The sequence below is a fragment of the Cololabis saira genome, chromosome 17 (genome assembly GCF_033807715.1).
Source record: "Cololabis saira isolate AMF1-May2022 chromosome 17, fColSai1.1, whole genome shotgun sequence".
Taxonomy (NCBI): domain Eukaryota; kingdom Metazoa; phylum Chordata; class Actinopteri; order Beloniformes; family Belonidae; genus Cololabis; species Cololabis saira.
Genome location: NC_084603.1, coordinates 36,491,725 through 36,502,812, shown reverse-complemented (window position 1 = coordinate 36,502,812; position 11,088 = coordinate 36,491,725). Strand labels below are relative to the sequence as shown.

At 41.6% G+C, this 11,088-nt stretch overlaps 1 protein-coding gene across 1 annotated transcript in view; it reads right to left on the bottom strand.

Annotated features, from left to right (window-relative positions):
• Nucleotides 1-1,339: 1,339 nt before the first annotated feature.
• LOC133463576 (probable E3 ubiquitin-protein ligase HECTD2) overlaps nt 1,340-11,088 on the bottom strand; it is a 92,666-nt gene continuing 82,917 nt past the window's right edge. The window contains exon 22 of the mRNA XM_061745170.1: nt 1,340-4,364. Coding sequence (XP_061601154.1) covers nt 4,244-4,364 — 121 coding nt within the window. The 3' untranslated portion in view covers nt 1,340-4,243. The remainder of the gene's footprint in view (nt 4,365-11,088) is intronic.

Here is an 11,088-nt window from a genome sequence, read left to right as displayed (position 1 = left end):
AGAAGGCAAGGATTTATTAGTGAAAACAAAACAAAAAACGCTGCTGAACAGGATGCAAAAACCAGAGCTTAAAACAAGAATAAAAAACTACAAAAACCTGGGCAGAAAACATGGAGGAACAAACAATATGGACCAGCAGGGAGCAAAGGAAAAACAAGACCAGATACACACAAAGGTTAACGAGATGCAGGTGCAGACAATCAGGGCAGATGGGAAACAGGAAAGTCAAACCAGAATTGAAACACAAAGACACAGGCTTCAAAATAAAACAGGAAGTAACAAACCGTGACACTTGGGTAGGAATACAAAACTTTATCTTTGGGGAAGATGCGACCAGGTCAACGACAAATCAAATGGCGGATCTGAGAGGAAGACCCAGCGGAACATGTCTGATAGACCCAGCCCTGACTCGGGTGACTCTCCATGGAGAGTCTCATCTGAGCAGATTGAATTGAAGAGAGGAGGGGCTTGTGATCCAGGATTACTGTGAAGGAGCATCTCTGGATAATGAACTGTGGGCCGAGTCCCCAGGGACTGGTGAAAGCTCACGCTTTGAGATTCCTCGGGGCCTTGAACAAAAAAACATTGCTTGGACTCGTGAAACGGACTGTAATAACTTAAAGGTTCTTAGCACACAACTACTGAGTCACTACGGAAGAGTATTAGGACCATGCAGGAGAAAAATATTTGAGAGGGGAAGATTTTTTTTTTTTATTGTGCACTTCGAGAAAAAAGTCGAAATGTCGAGATTAATGTTGAAATATAATTTTTTTTTAATCAAAGTCTTTTTATAAATGTTGAAATACAATTTTGAGAAAAAAGTTGAAATGTCGAGATCGTTGAAATACCAAACGTTGAAATACCAAAACAAAACAAAAAACAAAAAAAACTGGGTTTGTATGGTGTATATATATATATATATGTATGTGTATGCGTATGTATGTATGTATATATATATGTGTGTGTATATATATATATATATATGTGTGTATATATATATATATATATGTGTGTATATATATATGTGTGTATATATATTAAATATAGTAACAATGCACATATATATGCTTTAGGCTCTTACCAGCATGGTATTAACCATTAATGTGTGCAGACGGTAAAAGGTAAAGGTAAAAAAGGTAAAAAAAAATAAATAAATACAATTTCAAGAATAAAGTCGAAATTTCGAGAATAAAGTTGAAATACATTTCGAATTTTTTCTCAAAATGGTACTTCAACCTTAAACTCGACATTTCGACTTTTTTTCAAAATGTGCATAATTAAAAAAAAATTTTGAGAATAAAGTAGAAATTTCGACTTTTGTCTCGAAATTGTACTTCAACATTATTCTCAACATTTCCACTTTTTTCTCGAAGTGCATGATGAAAAAAAATGTTCCTCCTCTAAAATATAACTTTTATTTTCCTCCTGCCTGGCCCTAAGACTCTTCCTTATAGTCCTCCCTATAACACCTGGAAGATGGCTTCTTCTGTCATCTCCAGTTCAGCACCAACCAGCAAGGACGACGTCTACCAACAAGCACCTCCCTGCAGGCTCGTCGTCATTCAGCCGCGATACAACATAAACATCGAGCCGTCAACAGACGGCTCTGCTCGGACGTTAAACACACTTGTGCTGCAGCCTCTGTCTGATTACAGCAGGCTGCAATGTCAGCAAACAAAACAATTACCATCATCATGATATACAAGCGCACGTTCTCCCCGCAAGCACGACACCACCACAGTGTGCTGCAAACAAAGCAAACGGATAAAAACACATTTCATAAAACATATTCAAAAAGTGACTGCAGTCGGGATCGACACACGACGGAGAATATTACAACTCGAGTTAGCTTACGGACACTGACGCTTAGTGTTGCTTCGTACCTTTAAAGATGCTGGATAAAGCTCCCAACGGGATAATCTGTGTTAGTCAGTTTAATGCGCACGAGAGTAAATGTTCAATGTTGCAAATAAACCGGTTAAATCGTTTAGGTGACAGTAATATTGAGCGGAAGGCTTACCTGAGAAAAACATGATACTTTAAATGAAAGTACGAACAGTTGGCTTGTCTCAGTGATTTGAGGTTTTGTAGAGAAGTTTCAGGAGGGATTTGGTTTCTAGAGTTTAGGGCTGACCCGAATTCCATCGTACAGCTTTGGTTGTAGATTTATTTGAAGTATTTGAAGTTTTGTCTCTTTTAATGGGTGTCTTATGGCGCTTTTCCACTAGTACCTACTCGGCTCGACTCAACTCAGCCAAGTTTCTTTTCCATAACAATTCAGCATTTGGAGAAGTAGGAGGTTGGAGTGAAGCTGCTGTGACGTATTTGATTGTGTAATCTAAACAAAGAAGACAACAACACTAAAGATGTAGAACCTGGAGGAGATGATAGATGTGCTGCTGATTAAAAAATGAGGGTGAAAGATACGGAGTCCCTAAAGGGACACAGATTTTTTTTAGATATAAAATGAGTTTTATAGTGCTAATGTCCTTATAATGAAGACCCAGGTTAAAATATAGCTCAGATAAATCCTGTAATGTCATTTCCATTCATAAACAGAGCAGGGCGCAACTGGAGGGTCTCCAGTTCCACCAATACTCCCATGTACTTGTTTTTACGCGCTCACGTAGAACAACTTTTAGGCGCTCACTTATAAGTTTTGCGAGAGCGCGTGAAACTTTTTAGTGAGTGCATAAACGTTTTACGTGCTCACTTAAACAACTTTACGTGCTCACTTAAACAACTTTACGTGCTCACTTAAACAACTTTACGTGCTCACTTAAAGGTTTTACGCGCGCGTAATCCGTGTCCCTTTAGGGGCTCCGTAGAAAGAAGCGCCAAGCGCTTTTTTCTTTTGTTAGTTTGTCTCAGCGCTGCTGAAAAGTCAGCTAGAGCCGTGAGCAGCTATGAAGAGACAGAGTTCCTGGTAGATCTGGTCGTTCCTTATCACCGTCTAGATCCCTTTTTAATTCTCTCCTCAGCACCAGCTTTATGAACATCTGCACCTCAGAGTTGGATCATGAAACAGACTTTTGCACAACCATTGCCTGTCGAATAAAATGAACAAGAATCCCTCAGAGTCTCTTTCTCTGATTTCCTCCTCCTGACTCAGACGTCTGACTCCAACCCCCCGATCAATCAGTGGTCTGTAGTGTGATGATGTCAGATACAGCCGACTCAGCAGCTTAGAATTTCGGCATAGTAGATACAGAAAAAGTATCTACTTGGCACGTTAGACCCCTGGTGGGAAAGTTGAGTCGGGCTGAGTAGGGTCTAGTGGAAAAGTGCCATTAATGTCTCCCGGGTCCCGGAAGTGGAGTTGAGGGGAGTGAAGAGGGGTGGGAGGGGTAATAATGGCTCCAAGGCGACACGCCAAACTGGAGTCATCACCACGAGAGGTCCGTAAAATGTCAAACTGGTCTAAGACGGGTAGCAGGTTAAGAGGCCGTGGTAATTTACAACAGCGTTAGGAATGAATGCGAAGGGGGGGGGGGGTCTAACCAGCTGACTTGTCACCCAGGGTAAAGCGTACCGCTCAGCCAGAAGGGGGTCCCGCTAACTGCTTGAACAAAACAAACTTTATCAATCTGGATTAAATCCCGATGTCACACAAACGAAAAAATATCCGGAGGTCCGATTATTCGGGTCCAGCCCTACAACATTTAAAACAATCACGATGTAGGAAGGCCGACCGTTCCTTCTCTTCAGGAAGCATCTACAATACTGTGCAAAAGATTTAAGCACTAAGAGCAAAGTAAGGATGGATTAAAAAAAATACTGCACCTTCTTTTTTAATAATCTACACAATAAGAAGATGTAGCAAAGAGAAACGAATGAAATACACATTTGCTTTTTCACAGGCAGCAGGCCTCCATACGTCAGGCAGGCGGGTTCCAGGCTCCTCGGAGAACTTCCCACAGCATCGCCGTCCTCTCAATCTAAACTGCTTATGGCTTTTGCACAGTAGTGTAATTGTAAAGATCCTCTAGTTTCCTTCACTCAAGGTCCTTTTTCCGACCAGAACCAGTTTATGTGCAAATAAAATGGCAGTTTCTTCTGCTGCAGATATCAAGAGTTCAAACAGGTGAGTCCAGCTTGCTGAGCGACACTTTTCCTCTGCAGTCTGATCCACAAACCCAGGATCCGTGTTGTGACAGACGCATAGCGAGCATAGCAGGCAGGCAGTCCGTGTGTGTGTGTGTGTGTGTGTGTGTGTGTGTGTCTGTGTGTGTGCGCGGCCAGGTTACTCCAGGCCAAAGCCTTCAGCGTTGGAGATGGCGATGGTGAGCTTGTGTTTGAGCTCCTTCCTGGTTCGATATGGAGGCAAACAGATCTGGTTAAAGCAGGTGTGGGAGATGGGAAGCCTGCAGAGACACAAACAGACAAAAAAAAGAGTTTAATGTCAGTGAATGCAGGGTTGGATCTGGCACGTAGTCCAGCTGTGCCGCACCTCAGCGCAGCTGACCCATCAGCTGTTTATCTCCCATGCATTCACTCGGTAAATCATTTACAGATGAACGAAACATGCTCTCTGTGCAGTAAAGAAAGACAAAAGAAGAAATAAGAGTTGGATCTAGATCTAGTTGGATCTGGAGCTTAATCTCATTATATTATTATAATGACAATAAAGGCTTTCTCTTTTATCCAGAAATGTTTGGGCGACGACTTTTGATGCTTCTACTTTTATAAACCACCACAAAAGAAAACAGCAGTGAAAGAACTGAAACAGTACAATTATTGGATGAAAGAATCTACCAAAGATGAACATATTTGGTAGTGACTAATAGGGCTGGGGATCGATTCAAATGTCAAGAATCGATTCGATTCCGATTCTTAAGATTCAGAATCGATTATCAAGATTTGATTCAATTCGATTCCGATATTGATTTGGGTTAGTGTTATTAAAACTGTATTTTGAGCTGTTGCATGAATTATATGACTGTAGTTATGCAAAATATTGCTACTAGTATTATATTGAGATTAAACAGCAAGTATTGGCAGATAATGATGCTGTAAGGACCAATCACCTCCCAGAATGCTGATAGAACTGCTTTCAGAAACATCATGTGGGTCAGAATTACCAAACAGATCCAGGGAGGAAACAGAGACGGAGGAAATTGGTTTTATTTTTTCCAACATTCCGTTTTTATTTGTTCCATTTTCGGTCTATTTTGGTTTTTAATTTTTGAGCATTTGGTTTTTAGCATTTTTTGCAAATGTAACCCCAAGACAGTGTATAAAGTAATGAAATATAGACAATTTATGCAATTATAACCTAACACTTTAATGTTTTCATACCTTTAAACATATTTAAAGGCAAAAACATGGCTCTAGTTATTCTCTTGTCCAACAAAACATTCCTTTTTTGGGGATAAACAAAAAAATAACCAAAAGTTGTAATGTAATGATGAAAAAAAAATTATACATAAATAAATAAAAAAAAAACATAAAAATAAAAAAAGAAACCCCCCCAAAAAAATAAATAAATAAATAAAAATCAATCTTTAGACATTTGAATCGATTTTTAGGAATTAATATGAGAATCGATTTAGAATTGGGAAATCGATTTTTTCAACACAGGCCTAGTGACTGAGGACTGGAGCGCACAGACTCCAGATTCAGAGTTTCGTCTCTGGAGATGCTCTTCCAGACCTTCACTGCAGCTCCTTCAGTTTCTGCGTGTTTGAGATCAAACGGCTGATTTGGTCATTGAGGATTATTCCATTTCCCTGCCTTCAAAAAGCCTGGAGTTTCTGTCTCTGTGTGTTGAGGGTTGCCATCCTTCTGCACTCTGTCCTCTCACTTGTGCAGCATTTGTCTGAATGTGGTCAGGGAGGATCGTTTTCACACATTTTCTGCCCGACCTTAACCTTTTTAAGCACTACCACAGGTTTGTACCAAGTGGTACTCCCTCTGTATTTACACTCTCACTCTTGACTTCAGATTTAGACACGATACTCCTACCTTCTCTAGGATATTCATGTCAGGCTCTTCATTCAGCCATATACAAAGGTTTCTGCTGTCTTTCATAGTTTCTTTTTTCCTTCCACCCTCACGGTGTCCTTCTCCGTGGACTTCATATTAGTCGCTCCCATCTAATAGCTGACAAATGCCAACTCCTGGTCTCAACCTCAGACCTTTTGTCTGCTTCAGCTGTCTATAACTGATGAGGGAATGGATCCAACTGGACCAATTAACTTCTTTTCAACCAGTTGTCCTTGAAAATGGAGGTACTATCGTTGCCAGAGGATACTTTCCTCCCGCCCTCTCCTAGCCCTCCGTGGGCGGCTGGTGGCCTGGGTTCAGGTTTCTTCCTTGTCAGCTTATGGTCTCTCCGGTGGCGGGGTTGCACCCTCCCTCCTCCACTAGTTTCAGTTCAGGTGGAGCATCGTTTTGACTTTACACACACACACAGTTACACAGACATACACACCTGCTCACTCACCTACATACTCACTCCACAGTTTTGGGGGACAGATAATCACAGTAGTCTAGTTTTGATTCAGTCTCAGGGACCTGGAATGGTTGCTGTTTGTGTCTCTGCCTGTTCTCGTGTCCATGTTTGTTTGTTTTTTCTCTCGCTCGTGTGCCCGTTGTGTGTTTCCCTGTGTTTTTCTAGTTTCAGACTAGCAGCGGATGTCAAATGGAGGTACTTTGCTTAACAAGGGTTTAACCCCATGGCAGAACCCCACAAAAACTCCTGCAGGGACACAAACCTTCTCGCTGCAGGCAACCATCCGAAAACGCAGCTGAGAGTCTTCGCTTTGATCATTTGAAATCCATTCAAGTGTGTAAAGGAAACATTATGACGAACCAACCAGTGTATGATTAATTAAACTATGAGCATGAAAGTTTGCTTGGAGTTTGAGGTCAAGCCAAAAACTCAAAAGACAAACTCAGAGACTTTGGAGCCGTCTCAATCTGAGCATCTGTCAACCAGTAAATCTTACCAGGGAGTAATCTGAGATGTCACAAACCAGATCAGGGTGGGATTATCAAGCCTCACCTTCCTCATCTCCATCCACAACCTTAAATGTTGTACTTCTGAAGTGAGGAGTCAAAACTCTTTTACTGACTTTCTTTGATAACAGCACATTGTCATCTACAGTTAATCTTAAAAATGATTTTCAATGCAAGACCAAAACATTGTATAATTAAAATCCAAGAAGGTTGAATTCTTTCGGTGTGGAGTGTTTCCTTCTGATACTCCAAAAACACAGGACTGAGTAGTGATGGAAAGTTTTTATTTACTTTGAATAATTGTCAGCAAAAATAAATAATCAAATGGGGAAATCTGTGTTTAAGAATGTTTACGGTCGTCGGCTGACCAGTGCTACCAACTACAAATGTGAAGGTGATAAGGAGGATTGTGGGGGATGTTAAAGTGAGGGCCTGAGAAGCTTAAGAGATGAACAGGAAAAGGCTGGAGCTGAATAAACCTGGGGGTGGGGAGGGTGGGGTGTATGTGGCAGCCTTCGGGTCGATGAGTCCAAGGCAACATACTCTAACCAATCAGCTGAGGCCTTTCGTCTATACATTCAACACAAAGCCCCCACCCCTCCACCCACACACACACACACACACACACACACACACACACACACACACACACACACACACACACACACACACACACACACACACACACACACACACACACTCAGATCCTCAACTTTAATCTACTTCTGTGGCCCCCGGGACTCATGTGACATGTAAACTGAGGGCGGTAGTCTCACATGTGTGGACATGCGTGTGGACAGCGGGGACGGTTTCCACCATTTACCATCAACGTGTGTTCCTCTGGTTCATCCAGAACCTGCCTGTAAAGAGTCTAACTATTTCCCTTCACATAAGAGCGTTTTCATCGATTAACTCCCACTGGCATGTCCATTGGTTGTGTAAAACATATAGTTAATGTATACGTTTTCTGGCGTAACATTCACACAGAACTAGTGATTATATTTGGGGAGGATGTTGCATTTAATTGGGACGAACTCTTCCTTGGGCTTGTACGTTCAACCACTGTAAGTTCTGAAACTAAACACTTATTTGGAATACTGAGCTTAGCTGCAAGAAAAGCAACAACAAAGAAATGGCTTAAGCCAGACATCCCATCGATATAGATGAATGGAATAATATAATTTATGATATATTTGTGATGGAAACAATTATTTTCTCAATGAGGCTGCAGCAATCTAAATTCAAGACATCTGGGAGCAATGGAAAATGTATATTTCCCAGAAACGCACTGCTTTTGTTTAATTTTCTTTTCTTTTACTTTTAACAAAAATTTGTTTAAATATATATTTTCTTGTATTGCTATAATAGAAAACACCCCATGTTTAGGTGTTCTGTTATAACATGTTTTGTGAATGGAAAAAAACAAATTGGAGCACTGTGTTGAAACAAGTAACTATGCGATAAAGATGTATGTATTGTTGATTCCAAACAAACATAAAATAAAATAAAAAAAAACATATAGTTAATGGATGACTACTTTTATACACCACGCACGCACGCACGCACGCACGCACACACACACACACACACGCACGCACGCACGCACGCACACACACACACACACAAAACTGATGAACCCTTTCCATAGATACTGTCTCCCATAGCAACACAGTGCTATGCCATGAGAAAATGATTGAAACTAAAGAACAAAAGTTGCATTTCAAGCATTTTTAGACAGTTTTCTCCTCTTCGTTTGGCTCAGACGGATTAGAAACACAAAGTTTGGGCAGAGTTAATACTTGAGATACCGTGTCGGTCCAAATGCAGAAGTAAACAGTGTTATTTTTATTTAACCACAAAAAGGAAGCAAGATAAATGGACTGGCATGAAAGGAAGAGAGACCGGGCAATAACTAAACACATGATTAGACACGAACATGCGTTCGTGTCTAATCAATACAACAATAGACAATCAATAGAGCAATCAGGGGAGGGAATGAAGACCAAGATCTTGGTCACCATGTTATTAAATATCATCAATGTAGATCTGTGAGGTAAACAGGACAAACTATAAAAGTAAATCCTGTTGTGCATCTCCACCTGAATGCAGAGAACGTGAGGAGAATCCAAAGGTGGAGCTCCAAGAACAACAACATGGATGTGGGTCATTGGGTGGATGAAGGGGGGAGGATTTCAGGTCGATGGGTTCAAGGCAACATACTCTGGCCAATGAGCTCAAGCCGCTCTTGTATACATTAAACACAATGACTCCCAGCAAATCTTCCAGCCCTGGGCCCCAACACACTCCACTGCCCCCCCTGCGGTTCCACTGATATGAGCCATGAGAGCCCAGCTCATACGTGCGTAGCCGTGGTAACGGTAGGAGGACAGCTCTGAGTTCTCACTGGGACATCGGTTCATATGCATGTAAAATATTGAATATGAGGCTCCCTTCAATCAGGTCAGTCTTTACTGCCACGGTTGTTTCAGAATAAATAACACCACTGTTTGTATTGCACACGGTGTGAGAGCTGCACACACACACAAACAAACAAACAAGTGTTTCAGTATGTGTGTGTGTGAGAAAACGCTGACCCACGTAACCTAATGAGAAGTAAAGTTTCCCCTCACGAAAACTCCCAACATGCTTCTCTTTATCCAAGTCCAACCTTCTCTTTACTGAAACCCTTTTCAGAAATGAAATGCGTAACGTTAAAAACTTCATTGGTCTCAGAGTGAGGGTTGAATTCTGGCTGACGTTGCTCACACGTCACTTCGTCATGGCTGTGAAAAGAGACAGAGAAACCCTGGACAATCGGACATGACGCTGAGGAGCCACTGTCCCCTCAAATACACAACTCTTTAAGTGCAGTTGGGCTTCATGGGCATGAAACAGATGGTGTCCGAGCGTGTGAGATAACACTGCAAGAAAAAAGTCCAATTAAAGCTGCAAGCAGCAATGAACGGACCCTCGCGTGTGCAATTTTGACCAATGAAGGTCAAGTACTCAAAACCGAGTCCGATGACACCACCCACAACTCTCTATGTCAAACCATTCAAAAGGTATGGCAGAAAATAGGAACTATCACATATCGACCAATCAGATGAAGGCTAATTTGCACCAATTATGGCTCCATGGCAACGGTGGCCCGAGCCCTGTGCATCTGTACATGACCAGTGAAGAGAGAGACGTTGCAGACGCAGCGTCAGCGAGCCGTCAGATGATGATCCTTATCATTATCTGCAGGGATTTTACACATCGTCCCCCAAAGAGTCTGACGGTGAAAATCTAACCTTTCTGTGCAAATTATGTCCACCTGCGCTGAGAAAATAAGTCTGAACGTCTGCCTCGTCAACTTCACATTTGAAACGTCATGTGGAGTTAAATCATCCGTCCAGTGTGAGAAAATATCTGCAAGTCCTTGACAATCAAACAAAGTGATCAGGAAAGACCAGGAAGACCCAACAGCCCCAAACGAACCCAGTCCCACTGCTGCTCCTTCAGAGGTTTGATTTACCTGCAACAGGGAGGCAAACTGATAATGGACTTCATTGTTGGAGATTTACAGCCTCTGATTAAAGTTGAAAAGCCACTAGGACAAAACATGATTGTATAGAGTGAACAGTTTTAGGATAGGGGGGAGTTTCATTCGTACTGAATTTGAACTAGTTCAAAGTGAAAATGGTGAACTATGAACATGAACTATTACTATTTTTAAACTATGAACTGAACTTTGAACTATTTCATGAGAAGTATGAACTTGCACAACACTGTAAATGATTCATGGTCACACGTTCACGTGAGAGGGTTGGATATAATTTCCTATTTTTAGAATACCCAATCAGCAGAGACCACCCACCAGGTAGCCCCTCTGGGTCGAAAAAGGGCCTCTTTACCACAGGGCCATTTTTTGCCCCTGTTAAGGTTCCTGAAGACCACATTACAGGGCTGGTTCTGGTAATGGAAACACGCGCAAACGGCCCGTCCCCGTAAAATCTACCCAGAACTCCCGCTAGTGGAAACAAGTCTATTGTCTTCAACCTACCCACAAACATTGTTGATTGTGGAGGCTTGCTATCTTGGTCGTAAATCTAAAAGACTCCTATGAAAGCATCCATGGATGACCTA